At 47.9% G+C, this 19,293-nt stretch overlaps 1 protein-coding gene across 1 annotated transcript; it reads right to left on the bottom strand.

The window, feature by feature from the left end:
- Positions 1 to 1,838: 1,838 nt before the first annotated feature.
- Positions 1,839 to 14,437, bottom strand: LOC143830738 (extracellular tyrosine-protein kinase PKDCC-like). Its single transcript, XM_077323650.1, has 7 exons — positions 13,906 to 14,437; positions 12,556 to 12,678; positions 11,131 to 11,402; positions 9,382 to 9,461; positions 9,165 to 9,269; positions 8,053 to 8,229; positions 1,839 to 3,833 (listed from the first exon to the last, which is right to left on the bottom strand). Exons 1-7 carry the CDS (start codon positions 14,362 to 14,364, stop codon positions 3,652 to 3,654), a joined length of 1,398 nt encoding a protein of 465 aa, XP_077179765.1. The 5' UTR covers positions 14,365 to 14,437; the 3' UTR covers positions 1,839 to 3,651.
- Positions 14,438 to 19,293: the final 4,856 nt, after the last annotated feature.

The raw sequence follows: 19,293 nt of genomic DNA, 5'->3' as shown, positions 1-19,293 counted from the left end.
AGTTGCATAACAAGAGCAAGGGATGATCCCTCATCTCCCACAAGTAATTTGCACTGGCAAGCTTGAGGCCAGGGCCAGAATGTAAATTCTCTGTCTCAACAAGGTCCTGGAGAGGCCTTACTTACAAAAACAAGACTCTTTTTCTCTGGTGCTAGCAACCAAATCTAGCCCCAGTGAATCGATATAGAAGCTGTGAGAAATCTGAGCCGGGAATTCCTAGGTTCAAACGTAACCTCATCCCTAAATTTGCTGGTTTTAAGAATCCAAATAGATGTCAAATGGCAGACACAAATGGTCTCTTCTGGCCCGCATTTTCATCTGATGATGGGACTTTGACTCTTGGAAGCCAATACCCTATAAAATCTTGTTGGGTCTTAAAAGTGCTAATGGACTCGAATCATGTTGGTTTTCTACATGGTTGCTTAAAATGAAAAGTAACCCCTGCAGGCTGTCAGTGTGAGTAGAAAAATAGCCAAGATTGACAGCCAATCAGGAGGGGAAAATGTCCTAATAGAAGCTCCCCCCCTTACTTTTTGCCATCAAGTCACAGCTGATTTATGGCCACCCATGGTGGTTTCAAGGCAAGACTTTCAGAGGTGTTTTCCCTTTGCATAGCTACTCTGGATTTTCTTGGTGGTCTCTCTTCCAAATAACAACCATGGCCAACCCTGCTTAGCTTCTGAGATCAAATGCAATTGGGTTAGCCTAGGCTATCCAGGACAGGAAGAACTGAATGAGATGCTATTTGGCGGGTGATGTCATATACCTCCATGCCATGGATAACTTCAGCTGTTCATTTCTACATATTAAACCTCCATAAAATGGACAGGGCATTTTCTCCAAGCCAGTTGACAACCATAAGAGCAGCAGGAGGAAGGGGCACTAAGTTATTCCCTCAAGAACCATTTTGGGGCCAAAATCACCTTCCTCAAACTGAACGGAGAAAGGTAGTGATGCTGAAAATGTGCTTTCCTTTACCCCTGCATGAAGCGGTCTCTTCTCTTCAGCGCTACTTATGCAACAGCTTTCATGTTTGTGTAACGCTTCCTCCAAGGAGTTCAGATTTATATAAGCAAGCCTTCATTTTGTTATCTGATTCTCACAACAGTCTTGTGGTTAGGCTGAGAAAGAGTGACTCAAGGGAAGAGCTGGAATTTTGTACCTCGCTTATCACTAGCCAAAGGAGTTTCAAAGCGGCTTACAATCACCTTCCATTCATCTCTTCACAACAGACACCCCGTGAGGGAGGGGAGGCTGAGAGAGCCCTGATATTACTGAAGAAGAGGAAGAAGAGAAGGAAGAGGAGGAAGAGGAAGAAAAGGAAGAAGGAAAAGAGGAGTTGGTTCTTATATGCCGCTTTTTTCTACCCGAAGGAGTCTCAAAGCGGCTGACAATCACCTTCCCTTCCTCTCCTCATAATAGATACCCTGTGAGGGAGGTGAGGCTGACAGACCTCTGAGAGAAACGCTGACTGACCCCATTTCATCCAGGTGGCTTCTTGTGGAAGAGGAGTGGGGAATCAAACCCAGTTCTCCAGATTAGAGGCCACTGCTCTCAACCACTACCCCACCTGGGTGTCAAGGTCACCTAGCAGGATTCATGACCTTTTGGATCTGAACCTGTTTTAGAGGGTAGCCATGTTGGTCTACAGTAGAATGATCACCTTCAAGTCCAAGAGGATCAACAACTTTTGGTCTCTCAAAAACTCACTGCTCCACACATCTTAGTCTCTTCCCTCTTTATGCTTCTTACATTTTCCCAGAGGCAAGGATCTGTCTATAACACCACGTACATTGATGGGGTTAAATAAACAGATAAAAATGACAATTCCTCCACAGTGAAAATAAAACACATCACTTTATAGCACAAGATTCTTACACATAAATATGTGAGCTTTTCACTTTGCAGAATCCCTTTCATTGAAAGTAACACTGATAAATCTCTAAGATTGTTAATGGACTCCCAAAAGGCTTGAAAAATCCGAAATATCAGTTGAGATACCCTTGGCATCTGCATCCCCAAACAAACCTTTGACTCTCTCTTTTTAGTTCTAAACCCCTTGGACCAAAATACTCACAAACCTCTTGACCCATAAGTCCCATTCAAATGCTCTAATACAAGAATTCTGGAGGAGAGCTGGTCTGGAGTCCATTATGCATTTAAATACAGTTATATAATATTTTTGACCTTCTCAAGAGCGGCATTTGTGAGATTAGCTGGCACAATTGTTAAAAATGGCGTGTGTAGAAAAAATGAACTAGATATTTTTATCTTCATGAGTTCCTGGTTCTCAGAGCTTTGACCATGAAAATGGCACCCACCTTCATAGGTCTTAATTTTCTTCCAGGTAGGCAAAGATTTTTGCTGACAGCAATACAAATGCCCACACTCAAAGCAGGTCATGATCCAGGCAAAACTGAGCACTTTTAACTCCCCATCATTTTCAGTGGCAGAGATTAAATACATGCCCAGTTCCCATATTAAAAATGAGCTGAACATTGGCTGGGATATTGAACATAGCTGCTCCCCATTGTGCATAAATCCCCATCTAGTAGGATCAAAGAGGAAGCTTCCATGGAAATTGTGCTTTCATTGCACTTATGACTATAGCGATCATCTCCAAGCAGATTTTTGCAGTGCAGACAATCTATATGTGTCTTTTTTTGACCCTCCAGTGGAAGCCCAGATCTAGCTGCATTGACCAACAGCCAAGACTGGGAACAGGTGAGAGGGTCACGTCGGCAGCAGTGTAGATCAGCTGTTTTGGGAACTAAATCCAGCTCCTAAAGAGCTGATCACAGCCACTGCTGATCAGCCCAAGAAAGAAACAAGGCAGTTCTGGCTCTGAACGGCAGAAGAACCGTATTTGAGCAAAGTGTTACGAGAACAACAGTGGAAGCCTGCACCTAGCTGGATTCCTACTAAATTTTTATTCCCACCCTTTATCCTCAGAGCTCAAAGGGGCACATGTGGCTCTTCCTCACAACCGCCTTAACAGGCAGGTTAGGATGAAAGTGTGGGAGTAGCCCAAGATCCCCCAATGAGCTTCCTGGCAGAGGACAGGGTCTGAACTCAGGGCTCCACCCCCATCATAGCATCTAATTATAGCACCCACAGTATGTTTCCATGGAACATTTTCAGTTCTGGTATCCTGATGGAGCTGAAAACAGCCCATAGCAAGATTCTAGCCCTGGCTGAGGTCAAGCTGAGCTAAGCTTGCCTGATCCTGCAGGCAACTGGTGTGTGTGTGTGTGTGTGTGCAAGGCGAAGAGGGCACGGTTGCCAAATCCCAGTTAGGAATTCCTAGAGATTTGGAAGTAGAGCTTGTGAAGGACAAGGACCTCAGTAAGGCACAGGGCCACAGTCAGCCCTCCAAGGCATCCATGTTCTCCAGGGGAGCTGATCTCTACAGTCTGGAGATTTGTAATCCCAGTAGAACCTCAGGCTTCACCTGGAGGCTGCCTTGCCCTATTCCTGAGCACATTTCTCTGGAACCAGGAAGCCTGGGCAAAAATAATCCGAGGGGCGTGGTTTTTGGTGGAGGGGGTTGTGCCTCCCCTGGGGAAGGCTTACTTGGGCCAGGGAAGTGACTCTATTTGACACAAGTGAAGCTAGTGCAGAGAACGCATTCTTAAGCAGACGTAAAGTGTGTCATCTCCTTGGGGGGCTAGAATTAGCCCCGGTGAGTGTTTTTTCTCCAGCATCTCTGGATTCATTGGGGCTTCTTGTGAGAGGCTTTCCCTTGGAGACTGCAGATCGCTTCATGTAAACCACCGTGTCACTGCCTGGGATTAAGACGGCTGAGCTGCTTTGAAACAAAGCGAGCGGACGCCCTGCAGGAGAAGAGAAGAGACAAGATCTGTAAAAGCAGCTTAGGGAATATTTATAACACCGGCTGAAGTGAAGTGACCATTTAAGACGCTAAAAGCATTCCAGAAAGAAGGATCAGGTTTCACAAGGAAGTGCCTCAAGTTCTGTGGACCCAATGGACCCACAGAGAAAGAAAGCAGGTATGACCAGGGCTCCTTGTTAGATATTTATACCCTGCTTTTCTTCCCAGTAAGATTCACAGTGTTTTACAATATCATTCTCTGCTCCCAAGGGCACCCAGCAAGCTTCCAGGGCAGGGATGGCATTCAACCCTACGTCTCCCAGATCAGCCACAATACTCTTACCACTAAACCTCACTGAAAGAATAACTGTGAAGTTAGACATTTTCTCAGTAGGCGAATTTTCAAAAATGTCTCTCTCCCTCCCATTAAAGAAAGGATGATGAGTAATTTGTTTGTTAACTCCTGTTTGAAGACATCACCCCTTTGGAGAACAGCCCCAGATAGCTCCCTCGGGCTGAAGACAGCAATGCTGTTCATTTTATGCAGCTGTTCAATAGTTTCCGAGTTACATTTCAGGGAACCTGGGGATTCCAAGGGAGTTTATCTAGGATTCATCAATGGATGACCAAGAATGGCAGACAAGCTTCCCAGACTGAGAGTTTGTCATTTCCCACAATGCAAAGCTGCAAGTATTCTAAAGCAGGGATAGTCAACCTGTGGTCCTCCAGATGTCCACGGATTACAATCCCCATGAGCCCCTGCCAGTGTTTGCATTTGCTGGCAGGGGCTCATGGGAACTGTAGACCATGGACACCTGGAGGACCACAGGTTGACTACCCCTGTTCTAAAGCAGTTCCCAGGCAGAGCATCAGCTTGGCATATGGAAGGTCTCAGGTTCAACCCCCAGCATCTCTAGGTAAAAAGAAGGACCTGGTACCAGCTTCATGTGTTCACAGTGAGATTCCAATAGCCAGGACACTGGCCCGCATGAGCAGATTACATGCCTAAAACATGCCTCAGAATCTATTAATTGGAGAAGGGAAACTGCTCTGGATATGCTCAGAGGAACCTTTGATCATTTCATTTTAACCTTACATATGTTGGAAGCTGAACCCCTCCAGGTTTTGGAACTACTTAATACGGCAGAGTATCTCTGGAGGAAGAGGGACAGGGGAGATGCTTAGGTGTTGGATGTAAAGGCAAGAGGGAAAAATGGGCAGAAGACAGGAACGAAGCAAATCATTTTTGATAGCACTTCAGAAGTGCTGATAGTCTCAAAGACCAAGAAATACAGGGTGTAAATATGGCCTTTTTTCTGATGTTGTGTTATTATATCCTACAAGCTATGGCTCCTTCTCTCTGTGACCTTCATTAGGTCAAAGGCAAATTGGGGAACATACTGAAGCAAACATCCTCTCCCCCTATTTATTCCCCCTGGGAATTGCATTTAGTAAAATGCTTTCTTAAAGTTGCCTGCAGATATCTTTTTAATTCATCGGAACAGAACTGCAAAGGACGCCCAGAACATGGGTCTGCATGTTATTCAAGACAGCTGTGAAAAAAAGACCCTGTTGACTCATCAGAACTGGCAGAGAACATCTTGTACTTAGAAGCTAAATGCCTGATCTGTGGATATATCCATATGATCACGCTTGGTCTGTCAGGCTTTCTCAACCAGGGTTTCATGAATGGGTGGGAATTAGTTGATTTTGTAGATATTTTTTTAAAAATTGTTAAACATTTATCAGGTGATATGACCATATACTGTCATTTCAACCTCCCCCTCTCCCAAAATGGCCAATGATAGGCTTGGAGTGGGTGGGTAGCAGAGGGGCCCCAGGTGGGCATGGACACAGCTATGCTGCACAATCATATATTCTGCATGATTGTGCCATTTCTGGGGTTTCTCGAAGAGTGTTTCAGAGGTTTCTCAATGGTAAAAAAGTGGTGTGCTAGGGTGTGTGTGTGTGTGTATGTGCAGAATCATTTCTTCTTCTACATGTTGTATATTTCGCTGTGTACACGCCCACCTGGAGCCCTTCCAACCCCCTCCTGGCCTATCATTGGCCATGTGGAGGGGCAGGCCAACATGACCATATATGTTCATATCATCCAATAAATGTTTAACAATTTTAAAAAATATATAAAAAATTAACTCCTGCCCATTCAGGAAACAATTTCATACAAATTTCCAAAAAAAAGGAAAAGGAACATTAAGGATTATAATTATAAAGGTACATTAATAATCTTCTAATAATAGTAATAGACCCATTATTAAGTATTATTATAAATATAAAGGATTACTAAGGGTAATTAGGATTATTAAGACAAAACATCCACATCAATTTTCCGTAAGACAATGATATAATGAATCATCCTTAACAGTAACTAATCTGTATCTCTCGTTATTCACATGAGGGGTAATAGCTCAGCTGCAGAGGTGTCAGCCAAAAAAATTGGATAATTGATGGTATGCTTTTGAAAAAGAAGGGCACAGTATCTGCCTTCAATGAAAGGCCATAATCAGGACTAATTGCAGGCCATGTGTGGGTTTTGCTTGTGTCAAGATTTAGGCCAAGAAAAGAGAGCAGAAGTAACTTTCATATAATCAGAACGGATCCCGCTTTTATTCTGGTTTTCCCCCTGTCCCAACAACTTCCTGAGACTTTTCAGACCTAAATTATATGCTCCAGATTTGTACAGATTGCACCTGTCTCTGGGTTGGGGGACACAGAACCTGTTTAGTAGTGCAGGGAAGAAAGGTTAAAATGTCAGCAAATAAGAAGAGATCTAAACATGGATTGGAAGGATGGGGGAGAAACAGGACCAGTATTTTATTGAAGGGAGGGAAGGTGGCAAAGCACAGCTCAATCTCATCAGGTCTTGGAAGCTAAGCAGGGAGGGAGACCTCGGAGGAAGACTCTGCAGATGAAGGCATTGGCTACCCCCTCTGTTTTTCATTTGCCTCGGAAGTCCATTGCTGCGGTCGCCAGAAATCGACTGCAATTTGACAGCACATTACACACACTTTTTACTGAAATGTTTCAGAAGGCAGCCGTGTCGGTCTGTGGAAGGACATCTCGTTTTGAGTCCAGCAGTACCTCAGACACCAGCAAGAGTTTCAGGGTATAAGTTTTCAAGAGTCCAAACTCCCTTTGTTAGGCTGACAAACGGCACATGCTTATATCCTGAGATTCTTGGTTGTCTTTAAGGTGTTCCTGGACTCAAGTCTGTGTTACTGAAATGTGTCATTCCACCCAGTCTTGGAAACAGCACACTTCTAAATGGACTGAAGCATTAAAAGATGTTCTGCAGGGCAAACTGTGCCGGCTTGTTGCCTCTTCATAGGAACTACCAGGGCTTAATAACAGGTTACGTAGTAACATCCAGCATACCCCACCCTGGGGGAGGAGAGCTGCAGGGATGGGAGTGGATTATACCGCCCATCTTGTTTTATCCTCTTTTATCTACGTTTTGTTGTCTGTTATGGGATGAGGTTTTATCATGTTTTTATGCAGGGTTATATCGTACCCCGCCACGAGTCCCTGGAAAGTGGTGGGCTACAAATCTAAGGAATAAATAAATTAATCTCAACAGTGTGAGAGTCAGCTAAAAGCAGTATCCCAGCTGCAAGTCATGATTCTGATTACATCACCTTCAAAAAAGCTAGTGTCTCCTTTCAAAAAACACAACAGAATTCTTTCTCCTTTCAGTATCTAGGACAGGATATCTCAATCAAGGTTCTGTGAAACCCTGAGGTTTCTTGAAGGCCCTGGAAAGGTTTCCCAGAGGGGTATGAGTTAATTAATTTTTAATATATTTTTGTAATTACTTAAACCTTTATTGGGTGATATAACCATACATGGTCATGTTGACCCACCTGCCCCCTCCCAAAATGGCCAATGATGAGCTGGAGGAGGTGGGAATGGGAGGGGCCCTGGGCAGGTGTATCCTTAGCTCTGCTTCCCAACCATATTGCTTTAGGATGCTTTGGGCTGATCCTGCGTTGAGCAGGGGGTTGGACTAGATGGCCTCCATGGCCCCTTCCAACTCTAGGATTCTATGACTCATATTCTGCAGGATCTCGCCACTTCTGGGGTTTCTCAAAGCCTGAAGAATGTTTCAGGGGTTTCTCAACGGTAAAAAAAATCGAGAAATGCTGATCTAAGAGGAAAACAACAACTCATGCCTGTGAACATCGCTAAATCCTTACTCTCACCTGTCCACGTCTTCTGCGGCGTGATGATAAAATGCTGACACTGAGAATGGGAACTGCAAATGTCTGCAGCTTCTTTTGCATTGTGCACCGACAGCACGCACCCTGAGTGGCTGTAAGAGGGCCAGCACTTGTAGTCCTCTGCAGTCCCGCTGCCGAATCCCTTTAAGGCAACATATTCTGGCAATAAAAAGAAATGATGCATTAGGCTTACGTCCGAGAGCTGTGTCCAACAGAACAACAACAAAAGCCAGGAGAAACAGGAAGCGAGGCAGATTCTGTGTCCTCTTGCCTGCCTTTCTCCATTTCATCTATCTTTGACCTTACACAGATCCACTGGAAACACAATGCTGAGAATTGTGTAATGTGGCTCTATAGCTAGTATCCTCCTAGAGTTGCCAGCTCCAGATTGGGAAATACCTGGATATTTGGAGGGTGGAGCTTGAGAAGGGAGGGATTTGGTAAGGGGGGGGGCTTCAATGGAGTAAAATGCCATTCAGTCCACCCTTCAAAGGGGCCATATTTTTCCAGATCCCAGGAGACCTCCAGACACCACCATAGGCTGGTGGTTCAAGTCTCCACGAATCTATTCGCCATTTAACGTCACGGTACCCTAGAATCATAGAATAATAGAGTTGGAAGGGACCTCATGGGTCATCTAGTCCAAACCCCTGAAAGGTTTTCTAAACATTACAACATCCCTGCTTGTTACAGTGTTCCCACTTGAAAGGAGAACAACAGAACTGGTTCATATGGAATCGCCCTCAGCATTAAACCAAAGAAATACATCAGAAGGGGGGGGGGGTAAGAGAAAGAGAAACAAGGAAATCACCTGAAACAAATCCTACTCAACACCGGCTCCAATCTTGAGAAAATCACATCGCAATCCTAAACAGAACTGCATCCTCCTAAATCCAGTGAAGTCAATGGGTTTAGAAGGGTGTAAGAATACAGCTAGTGGTGTTTATTCCCAATCAAATTAATGGTACGCTATGAGTAACTTCTGCCCAATTTCAACTTTTAAAACAACTCACTATCTCTGGTCCCCTTAGCATATGCTCTGAAATTTGGTCTTGAAATTCTATTGCACAAAGGCTTTTTATTTTCCTCCATACCTTTTAAGTGGGATGGCTTCTTCGGCAGGTAAAGTCCAGACTTGTACAAATGCAAAACTTTCTGGAAAGACCTCAATGTTTCATTTGTCCCATATCGTAAATCACCTAAATTGACAGACCAGGACAGGATGAGGAGAAAACAGTGAAGTGATTTTTCAGGAAACAAATGTCTCAAAGCAGCTCTTGTTTAAAGAAGCTTCCAAAAAGTCTTATTTACCTGTGGCATTCAGGATATCCTTCAGAAGGGGCTGTAAAACAGAGGGCGCGGTGTGTGGTAAGAGATAAGTGAAAAAATACCTATAAAAAAGTTTAAGAACAATTTTAAAAACTGTAGCGATGTCCCTGAAGACCTAGGCACTACCTAGGATTTGATTTGCCCCTGGCTAAGGATTTTGGTCAGCTCATTGTCTCTCTGATCTAAGGCACCCCCACCCTGCCTCTACCAGATATAGTAGCCTTTCTCAACTTTTTGACCACTGAGAAACCAATGAAACATTCCTCAGGCTTTGAGAAACCGCAGAAATGGCATGATCATGCAGAATATGGTTGGGAAGCATAGCTGTAGACACGCCCACCTGGGGTCCTTCCCCTCCCCTCCCCATCCAATCATTGGCCATTTTGGGAGGGGGGGCAGGGTGACATGATCATATATGGTCATATCACCTGTTAAATAAACAATTTTTAAAAAATATATATAAAAATTAATTAACTCCCACCCACTCAGGAGTTAGCCTCTTCCAGGGTTGTCAAGACACCATAGGGTTTCACGAAACCCTGGTTGAGAAAGCCTGCTCTATACATTGCGTTTTTATCAAAACCTAGCTCCAAGCAAAGAGCCTCTTATGGCGCAGAGTGGTAAGGCAGCAAACATGCAGTCTGAAGCTCTGCCCATGAGGCTGGGAGTTAAATCCCAGCAACCAGCTCAAGGTTGACTCAGCCTTCCATCCTTCCGAGGTCGGTAAAATGTGTACCCAGCTTGCTGGGGGGTAAACAGTAATGACTGGGGAAGGCACTGGCAAACTACCCCGTACTGAGTCTGCCAAGAAAACATTAGAGGGTGTTACCCCAAGGGTCAGACATGACCCGGTGCTTGCACAGGGGATACCTTTACCTAGCTCCAAGGAGCTCCAGACAGTGTGTATGGTTCCCCCAACTCTCTCTTAGCTTTACCATAAGACTGTGAGGTAAGTCAAGCCGAGATAGTGTTGACTGGCCAGAACACATGGTGGAAAATTATTATTTTAATTTATTGTCTGCCAGTCTCAGCAAAGCCGGCTCATGGCAGGTTACAAGGTAAAATAAGTAAAGTACAGATGCCCTAACACCCTCCCCCCCCCCAAAAAAAAAAACCAGAACAGTTAATAAAATACAAACCGAGCAAGAATAGGACGGCAGGCCAACCCCCACCTCCTCCCACTGGGGACCAGGGGGAAACAGCTGGCTACCATTATGAGAATATAGTGGGATAAACATCCCTCCTTACTCCTCCCTTGGGGGAGCACACAGGTCTTCTCTTCGCCCTGGCCTCAACCATAGACCTGGTGGAAGAGCTCCGTTTTGCAGGCCCTGAAAAAAGGCGAAAGCTCACGCAGGGCCTGTAGCTCCTCCAGGAGCTCATTCCACCAGGTAGGGCCCAGGACCGAAAAGGCCCTGGCCCTGGTTGAGGCCAAGAGAGCCTTGTTGGGATGACCAGTAAGTTGGAACCCGCAGAGCATAAGGCCCTATGGGGCACAGAGCGACAGGCGGTCCTGCAGATATGCACTGTAATTCATTGTAGCTACAGTTTGTGAATGGATCTTGCCATTCCACACAGTCAATTGCAGTTGAAAGCTCATTGTGTCTGTGAAAGGGCTATGAATGTGGATTTGAACGTCCCAGGTCCAGTCCGATCTTCTAGCTATAACACCACACAGGCCCCTAAGAGAAATCATTCCTCCATCATTGGTTTTAATGCTGCCCAACATACCGGTAGGCATTGAAGAGATTCCTTCTCTCGTTGATTCCTTCGCACGTCCCACGCGTGGAGCATTTGTGAGAGAAATTTCTGGTGGGGAATTCCAACAGGCAGTCCTCATCTGTTTGGCATGACAATTCCTCGGTGCTGACATCGTCTAGGTCTGTCACCTTCAGGGCCCCGTCCACGATCACAAACTGCCTCGGCTGGAAATCCAGGAGGGCGATGGAACCCAGGGGAGAATTTGCCAAGTAGTGGAGCAATTCCACCAGATCCAGACAGATCTGAAAAGCAGAAGAGGAATACCAGTTGCTTGGGATGGGGAAGCGGATGGGTGGGTCCATGGCCCAGTGGCAGAGCATCCGCAAAGAAGAAGAGTTGGTTCTTATATGCCGCTTTTCTCTACCCAAAGGAGTCTCAAAGCAGCTTACAATTGCCTTCCCTTTCCTCTCCCCACAACAGACACCCTGTAAGGGAGGTGAAGCTAAGAGAGCCCTGATATCACTGCTCAGTCAGAACAGTTTTATCAGGGCTGGGGCGAGCCCAAGATCACCCAGCTGGCTGCATGTGGAGGAGCGGGGAATCAAACCCAGATTAGAGTTGGTTCTTATTTGCCACTTTTCTCTACCAGAAGGAGTCTCAAAGTGGCTTACAATTGCCTTCCCTTTCCTCTCCCCCATGGTGGGCATGCACACAGCGATGCTTCCTAGCTATACTGTGCATGATCACACCACTTCTGAGGGATCTTGAAGCCTGAAGGTTGTTTTAGACATTTCTCAAAGGTAAAATAGCTGCGAAAGGCTGGTTTAGGGTCTCAGAATAGGATGTGGGAAACCCAACTCTGCCGAGGAAGCTTGCAGACTAATCAGCCTAGCCTACCTCACAGGACTGTTGTAAGGGGGGAAATGGAGAAGAACCAAGTAGGACCCTTTCGGTCCCTATTCAGGGAAAAGAAGGGATTATAAATGAACTAAACAACTAGGGAAGAGAGGAGTTTGCTTCCCATTTTTTTCACACCAAGCATAACTTCTGTTTTAATCAGCCTTGCTTATTCATCCTCTCCCCGTTCCTGAAACAAAAAATCCCTGCAAATGCTTAACTTTCCCTTGCAGGGAAGGTGCCTAAACCACTGGATCATTCTGACTACCCTTTTCTGCAAAACGCCTATTTAGTAGCTAAAATCACTGAAGGTTCTTCACCCAGAAGACGGCTGTCCCTTCCTTCATTCTATAATCCACTGGGGGCTAATCGCGGGTGGAGAGTTTCCTTGTTAAAAGAAAAGGGATGCAGTTTTGAAAAGGCAGAAATGAGATTATTCCAAAGGCTTTCCAGAGAAGATTAGCAGCAAAGAATCCCATCGGCCCATCCTGGGATCTCTGCGCTCAGCCGGAGGCCTAAAGGCAACTGATAAAACATGCCTTTGCGTTGTTTGCTTACTTTAAACCTCTTTTCCCAGGGGGTCTGCAGGAGCTCAATCATCTCTAAGGGCGTTCCCAGCTCCAGGATAGACGTGATCTTCATTTCAGGATCGGCACTACTGTCGTAGCATTGACCATGCAGCTAGAAAAAGATTTGGGGGGAACACAGTTTTTCTTATTAATGCAGATAGAAAACACCCCTATCTCCTCCTTTTTAGAAGGTAAATACAAGTGTATGTAGAGGGGAGGAAAGAATGGCATAGAAGGACTGGCTAATTGCTCAGCTAAGATTGCCCCATCGTTAAGTGTTCTTACACATTTGCTTCCAAGCATGCTGACGCTGGATAAATCATGAATTTAATTAGCCAGCATTCTTGGAGTGGAGTGCTTACACCGCCCTGAGAACACAGCATTCCCCTTGATGAGTGTTTACCATTAACCCAGCCAAGGGCAATTTTCTTGTTAAGAGCAACCGCAGATCGGGCTTTCTCCCACCCACCACCCAATGTGCTTTCTCGGGCCATTAGCAATAATTAACCGGAGGGAGAATTCAGATTTACTGGATGCCCCTGCAGAGGCTCTCTTATCGGTCTGATACGTGTGATTAAAAAGTTTCCCATTCACAAGCTTAGCTTCTTTTGCAAAAACAAAGATTTGAGGTTTTAAGGGTTTTTTTTTCTAAACTGCTGGGAGAGTAGGGCTTGGCCGAGATTCTCTAGCAGAGTGGGGATTTGAATCTGGATCAACCAGATCGTGGTCTGACCCTCTTCACTACTATGCCACACTAGCTCTCTCTGTGTGTGCATGGGGGGGGGGGGGGGTAAACAGAAAGAGAGGAGGACCAGCAGCCAGGTGGGGAAGCAATGGAAACTCATCTCTGAGACGGAAAGGTGCCCTCATATCTATAAAACTGGGGTGGGGTATCCTACAGGAAAACTGGGGTATCCTACAGGAAATATAAGCAGAAAGTATAAGATGTCAGATCAGGGGATGAAGTCTGATCCTCATTCTCTCCCCGGGCAATTATTCACACACACACACCCCAGATCTGAACCCAGCCCGATGAAGAGTCCTGTTGGACTCGAAAGCTCGCGCCATGTTTGGGGTCCGTTCTGGCTACTGCCGCAACAGGGCTGCCAACCCTCCTTCCCGAGCAGCAGAAACCAGCGGAGGCGGCTGCGGGTGACCCAGCGAGCTTCCGCGGGCTCGGAGCCCCCCCGATCGCCCCATGCCGCTCGATGCCAGCCAAGCGGCTTCTTTCCATGAGCCAGACCTGGCGGCAGACAAGCGACCGACGACCGTCCCTCCCCCCCCCCCCCCGCCGGGTGACCGTCGCGCCCCAAGCCCGTGCCCCCGGAGCCCGACGTGCCTGGATGATGCCGGGGTGCTCGAGGCCCTGCAGGAGCGTCGCCTCCTTGAGCAGCTTGTAGGCGGCCAGGCGGCGGCACCCCGACGGGTGCCCGTGTTGCTGCACGCAGCGGCGGACGTCGCGGCCGGCGTCGTGCACGGACTTCAGGGCGACCTCCCGGCCGGCGGGCGGCAGCGCGGCTCTCACGACCACCTTGGTGATGCCGGCGCCCACCACGCTCGCGCCCGCCGCCGCCCTCGCCACGTCCGCGCAGCCCCAGGCGCGCCCCGCGGGACGGGGACGAGGACGAGGAGCGCGCGCCTGGATGACAGCGGCCAGGCGGCCCAGATCCCGCTGCCGCCGCGCCAGTTCCCGCTGCAAGCCCGCGGGCGCCTCGGAGCCCCACAGCCGCCCCGGCCCCGAGCGGAGCCAGGCCAAGGCCAGCAGGGCGGGCAGCGCCACCGCCAGCGCCCCCGGCATGGCGAGCGGGGAGCCCGAGCGCGCCGCTCACTCCGACGCCCGACTGCCACGAGGCGCCTCGCCGGCGCTGGGCAGGCAGAGCGAGGCCAGGTGACGCCCGGCGGGAGGGAGGGAGGGCGGGCGGGGACCCAGGCCGACCCCGCCCTCGGCTCCCTGCGCTGCCCGCTCCGCCGCTGAGCCTGGGGGACGCCAGCCGCCCCCTCCCCCCAAATAGGCGGCCACGGGGGTTTAGAAGAGGAGCTGGTTCTTAGACCCCGCTTTTCACTGCCCCGAGGAGCCTCACAGCGGCTCACAGTCACCCTCCCTTCCTCTCCCCACAGCAGACACCCTGTGAGGGAGGTGAGGCCGAGAGAGCTCTGACAGAACGGTGACTGACCGACCCGAGGTCAGTAGCTGGCTATGTGTGGGGGAGGGGGAATTGAACCCGGATCTCCAGGTTAGAGGCAGCCGCTCTGAACCACTACACCACCCTGGCCAAGGTTGGGCTAGCAGAGCCAGAATGTGAGGCGTAGAATTGTTCAGTCATCCCCAGGGCTGCAGAGAAACATCGGAGAGAGAGTCCTTCTGCCCCCTCAAACGACCCCGATACGAGCAAACTATAGCAACTTGGCTTGCTGATTCTGTATTTTTACAGTAATGAAACAACTGGCCTTTCTGCCTACTTTTATTGACATCTCGCTCACTCCCCCACATAAAAAGTAATTTACATCCTTCTCCATTTTATCCTCACAACAACCTTGTGAGGTAGGTTAGACAATGTGATTGGCCCAAGGTCATCCTGCAAGTTTCCCTGGCAGAGTGGGAATTTGAACCTGGGTCACCCAGATCCTAGTCCAACCACCACTCCACACTGCCAGGAGACTCAAAATTGGCCACTGGTTTTTGGATGGTCATGGGAGTTCCATGGCCAAAACCGAAAGGCACGGGAAAATTCTAGCCCAGGTGAAACAAACAACCACCATGCTATGCTACTTGCAATTGAAGGAAAAGGTCTCTGTGACAGGCATAATTCGGAACGCAACCCTGGGGGAAGTTACAGTGCCAAAAATGAAGGGAACTGGACCAGGGTATCTTCACAAGAGACCTTGTCAGCAGCCTGCCATGTGCCTCTAATACTCAGCCGCCCAACTTGCCATGGAAGGTTGCTGGGTGATACGCTCTCAGCCAGACCTACCTCACAGGGCTGTTGTGTGGATAAAAGGGAATTCTTTAGACTTCTATTCCACCCTATCTTGGCTGATTTAAAGTGGATTACAACATACTTAAAATTACATAAAATATTAAAATATAATCTAAAAACTGATTTACATTGCAATGTCAACATAAATTAATCTCTAATATTGCCCATAAAAATTCTATCCAGGCATTGGGGAAGGCAAGATGTAATTTCCCCCCAAAAGTGCCATTATCAAATGCGAATGCAGGTGGCGAGGTCCATGAGATCAGGTGTCAGCTCTTGGTAAGCCTCAACCATGCCTGGTGGAACAGCTCTGCCTTGCAAACCGTGCAGAATTGCTCTTGTTCCCACAGGACTATGGTCTCATTTGGCAGAGCGTTCCACCGGGCTGGAGCCAGGGCTATTATAGCTTCCACCAGCACAATAATGATTAACTGGGCAGGAACTGGGAATTGTAATTTCAGTTCAAAATGTATAACCACTAATGTTCCATTACCGTGCAAAAAAATCTGGTGGGGGTAAGCGTGGCCCTGATGTGCAGGTTTAGGTATCTGCAGGTGGAGGCAATGCTTGGGAAACAAATACATTGATGACCTTGGTTAGCAGGCTGCAGGCTGACCATTCGTGGAGCAGCCATCAGCCAGGGTTGCTTGTCTTGCTCCACTGCTGGTATTATTGATGGGTTTATGTCATGGCCACACCGGCTGTGCCACCAGAGCTGGTGCCAGGGGACACCAGCCTGGAAGTACTGCTCGACCTGCTCCCGGAGCAGCCGGGAGACTTGACTTCAGACTTGCCAGATGACAAGCAACCTGAGCTCAGCCTGGCCGGGATGCAGCCTTTGTACCAGTTAAATCAAGCCCCAGGACAAGACCCCTCCAAGTCCTGGCGCCTCACCAGAGAAACAGTATCCGACCAAGACCCTTGGCAAGACCTGGGCATTCGCCAGAGCAGCAGCAACTGCAAAGGCGATCTACTTTGATAGCTGTCAAAAACTCAGCACACTTGGCAGCTTGCTGTTGAGGTAGATGGGGTCCAGCCGCAGCTCCTTCCTCTGACAGGATTAGCTCCAGGTGCAGGCCCTTTGCCTGGGGGCTGCTCCACCGAGCTCTGGCTACTTCAGAAGCACCTTGGGGACTACGTGTGAGTTACCCTGCCTGTTTCCCCAGATATCTCCTGCCCTGGTTTGCTATGGCCAAACTCTGTTCCTGTGACTCCCAGTTCCAGACCCTCAGCTTGTCTACCGACCATATCCTGGCTCTTTGATCTTTGGCTTCTCTTTTGACCACTCACTGGCTCTTTGACCTTCGGTTTGGCTCCTGACTCTGCTCCTGAATCCGGTCTGTGTTTTGATTTTCTCCCTGAATTTCGACTCCAGCCCACCTTGACTTTGCTCCCTGCCCCTCTTGCTGTGCATTCTGACTCCCTTGGCCCCCAACCTCCCAAACTGGACTCTGGACTTTGGCAAGATCTCTGCTCCAGCACAACCCCCTAACCGTGCAGGTGCAGCCCAGCAGGGCAGCACAGTTTAGCATGATGTGCTAAAGTTTGCTTCAGTCTTGGAGAAAGGTAAATCTAGCCAATAGTACAGCCTTTTCCAACCTTTTGACCATAGAGAAACCCCTGAAATATTTTTTTCAGGCTTTGAGGAACCCCACAAGTGCGGACGTGCCCCTTCGGAGATGGGAGCCAGTCAATCAATCGATCATTTACCATTTCCATTGTGGAAAAAGAGACCAGGCCTGTTGAACAACTGGGGAAGTGGGCTCCAGGAATGTCTGCTCATGTCAGTGGCCATCTGAGCTTCTGGAAGCGGTCGCACAATCCCTGGGGAGCTCTTGCATAACCCCATGGCTCCCCAGAACCCTGGCTGGAAATCCTTGCCATAGTAGAGTGCCTTTTACTTCCCTGCCCCCTCTAGTGGCTGCAGCCAAAACTGGAATAAAAATAAATGGGAAGACATTCGGCCGGATGCAGCATGGTGCTGGCTTCAAGGGACCTCCAGCAGATTTGTTGGCATCCCTGCCAATCCCAATTTGGCTGTCAGACTTGGTGATGACTCATGGTCATTGGTGGGGATTCCTATATGCAGGACCTGCATTACCACAATTACTCGCATTGCACAGAGAAAGAGCTTGTATTGATGGGTTTTATTGATACATGCAGTGCTTTGCAGTGAAGTTAGCATTCAGCTGACAATCTAGGATAGGAAAGAAATGGGGGTCTGTCTGGGGTTGCCCACCTACAAGTGGGGGTCGGAGATTACCCAGGATTGTGACAATTTTCAGACAAGGGACCTCAATTCCCCTGGAGAAAACGGTTGTTTGTACGTTGAATTCTATGGCAATATATCCAGCTGAGGTTCCTCCCATCCCAAAAACCCTTCCTGAATCTCCAGGTATCTCTCAACACAGAGTTTGGCAACGTTGTGCAGGAATCTGGATGCCCACTCAGGAGTTACCGAAGCTGAGGAAGGATGTGATGCCATGGAGTCCCCCCTCCAAAGCTGTCCATTCCTGCAGAGGCAAGTGATCTCTGTAGTTTAGAGATCACCTGTAATACCAGGAAGACTCCAGGCTCACCTGGAGATGGGTAATCTGGAAAAAGTTGGGTGAACAAGCCTTGGCATCACAACTTCCTCATTCTCTGGGTCATCCCAGCAGGCTCTCACAGCAGAATGGGGATTCAAACCTGGGCAACCCAGGTCTCCTCACACTCTTAACCCATTGTTTCTCAACCTTCCTACTACCGCAAGCCTTTAATACAGTTCCTCATGCTGTGGTGACCCTCCAACCATACAACTATGCAAGTGTCCTTTCACAGAAATTAAACCGAAACTGACCAATGATGTGAAGACCCATTGTTCATGATTGTATATGAATTGTTTTTTTCTGGGGTTTCTCAGTTCAGTTCTGCCTCTTGTCCCACCATGCCGATCTCGCTCTTTTCCGCTGCTCCAGACAGACGAACACTCTATCTCGATCTACCCCGCAAGGCTGTTGTGTGGATGGCACCCCTACGGCCAAGCTGCTTGCCCTGCTGCAACCCCTGTGAAAGGGTAATTTGACCCCCAAAGGTGTCCTGACACCCAGGTTGAGAACCACTGCTCTAACCACTGTACCATGCTGGCTCTCAGTGGTTTCAAAGAAATCTAGAAGTCACAGAAGGCTCAATTGAGATTGTCTACGCACCTTGGAGATCTTCAAGCAATGCATCACACACCTGTAGCCTTCAAATAATCTTCCCTCTGCCTTTCCACACCACAGATAACAGGGTAGGCTGGCCTGGAAGAGGCACAGTTCACTAAATTGGACAATAGTGGGCTAGTTAAACAAAGGGGGGACTTTTCCTACAGGTATAGTTGCTGTGTTGACACTGAGAAGAAAGCCATCATAGAAAGATCAGGATCCTCACTCCCAGCAACAGAGAGAGCTTTTTGACCCATGTGCTGAACGGGGGTGGGGTGGGAAACTGGAACTCTTATTGATCACCATCTGGTTACTGTTTTAAGGGGTGTTTTTAGGGGCTTTTACTGTGTTTTATTGTATTGTTGTAAACCGCCGTGAAATTTTTTGAGAGCGGTGGTATATAAATGTAAAAATAAATAAATAAATAAGATGTCATGCTTCCAGGACCTACTGGAACAACAATGGCATGTACATGGGACATCTGCTCGTCCAGAGAAAATATATCCTACCAATCGAATTATAACTTAGAGGGGAACATGGCATTCTGTGAAAATGATATACAAG

This window comes from Paroedura picta, chromosome 2, assembly GCF_049243985.1.
Source record: "Paroedura picta isolate Pp20150507F chromosome 2, Ppicta_v3.0, whole genome shotgun sequence".
NCBI classification, from domain to species: Eukaryota; Metazoa; Chordata; class Lepidosauria; order Squamata; family Gekkonidae; genus Paroedura; species Paroedura picta.
The sequence above is the reverse complement of the archived record's forward strand: the minus strand, read 5'-3'. Positions and strand labels throughout refer to the sequence as shown.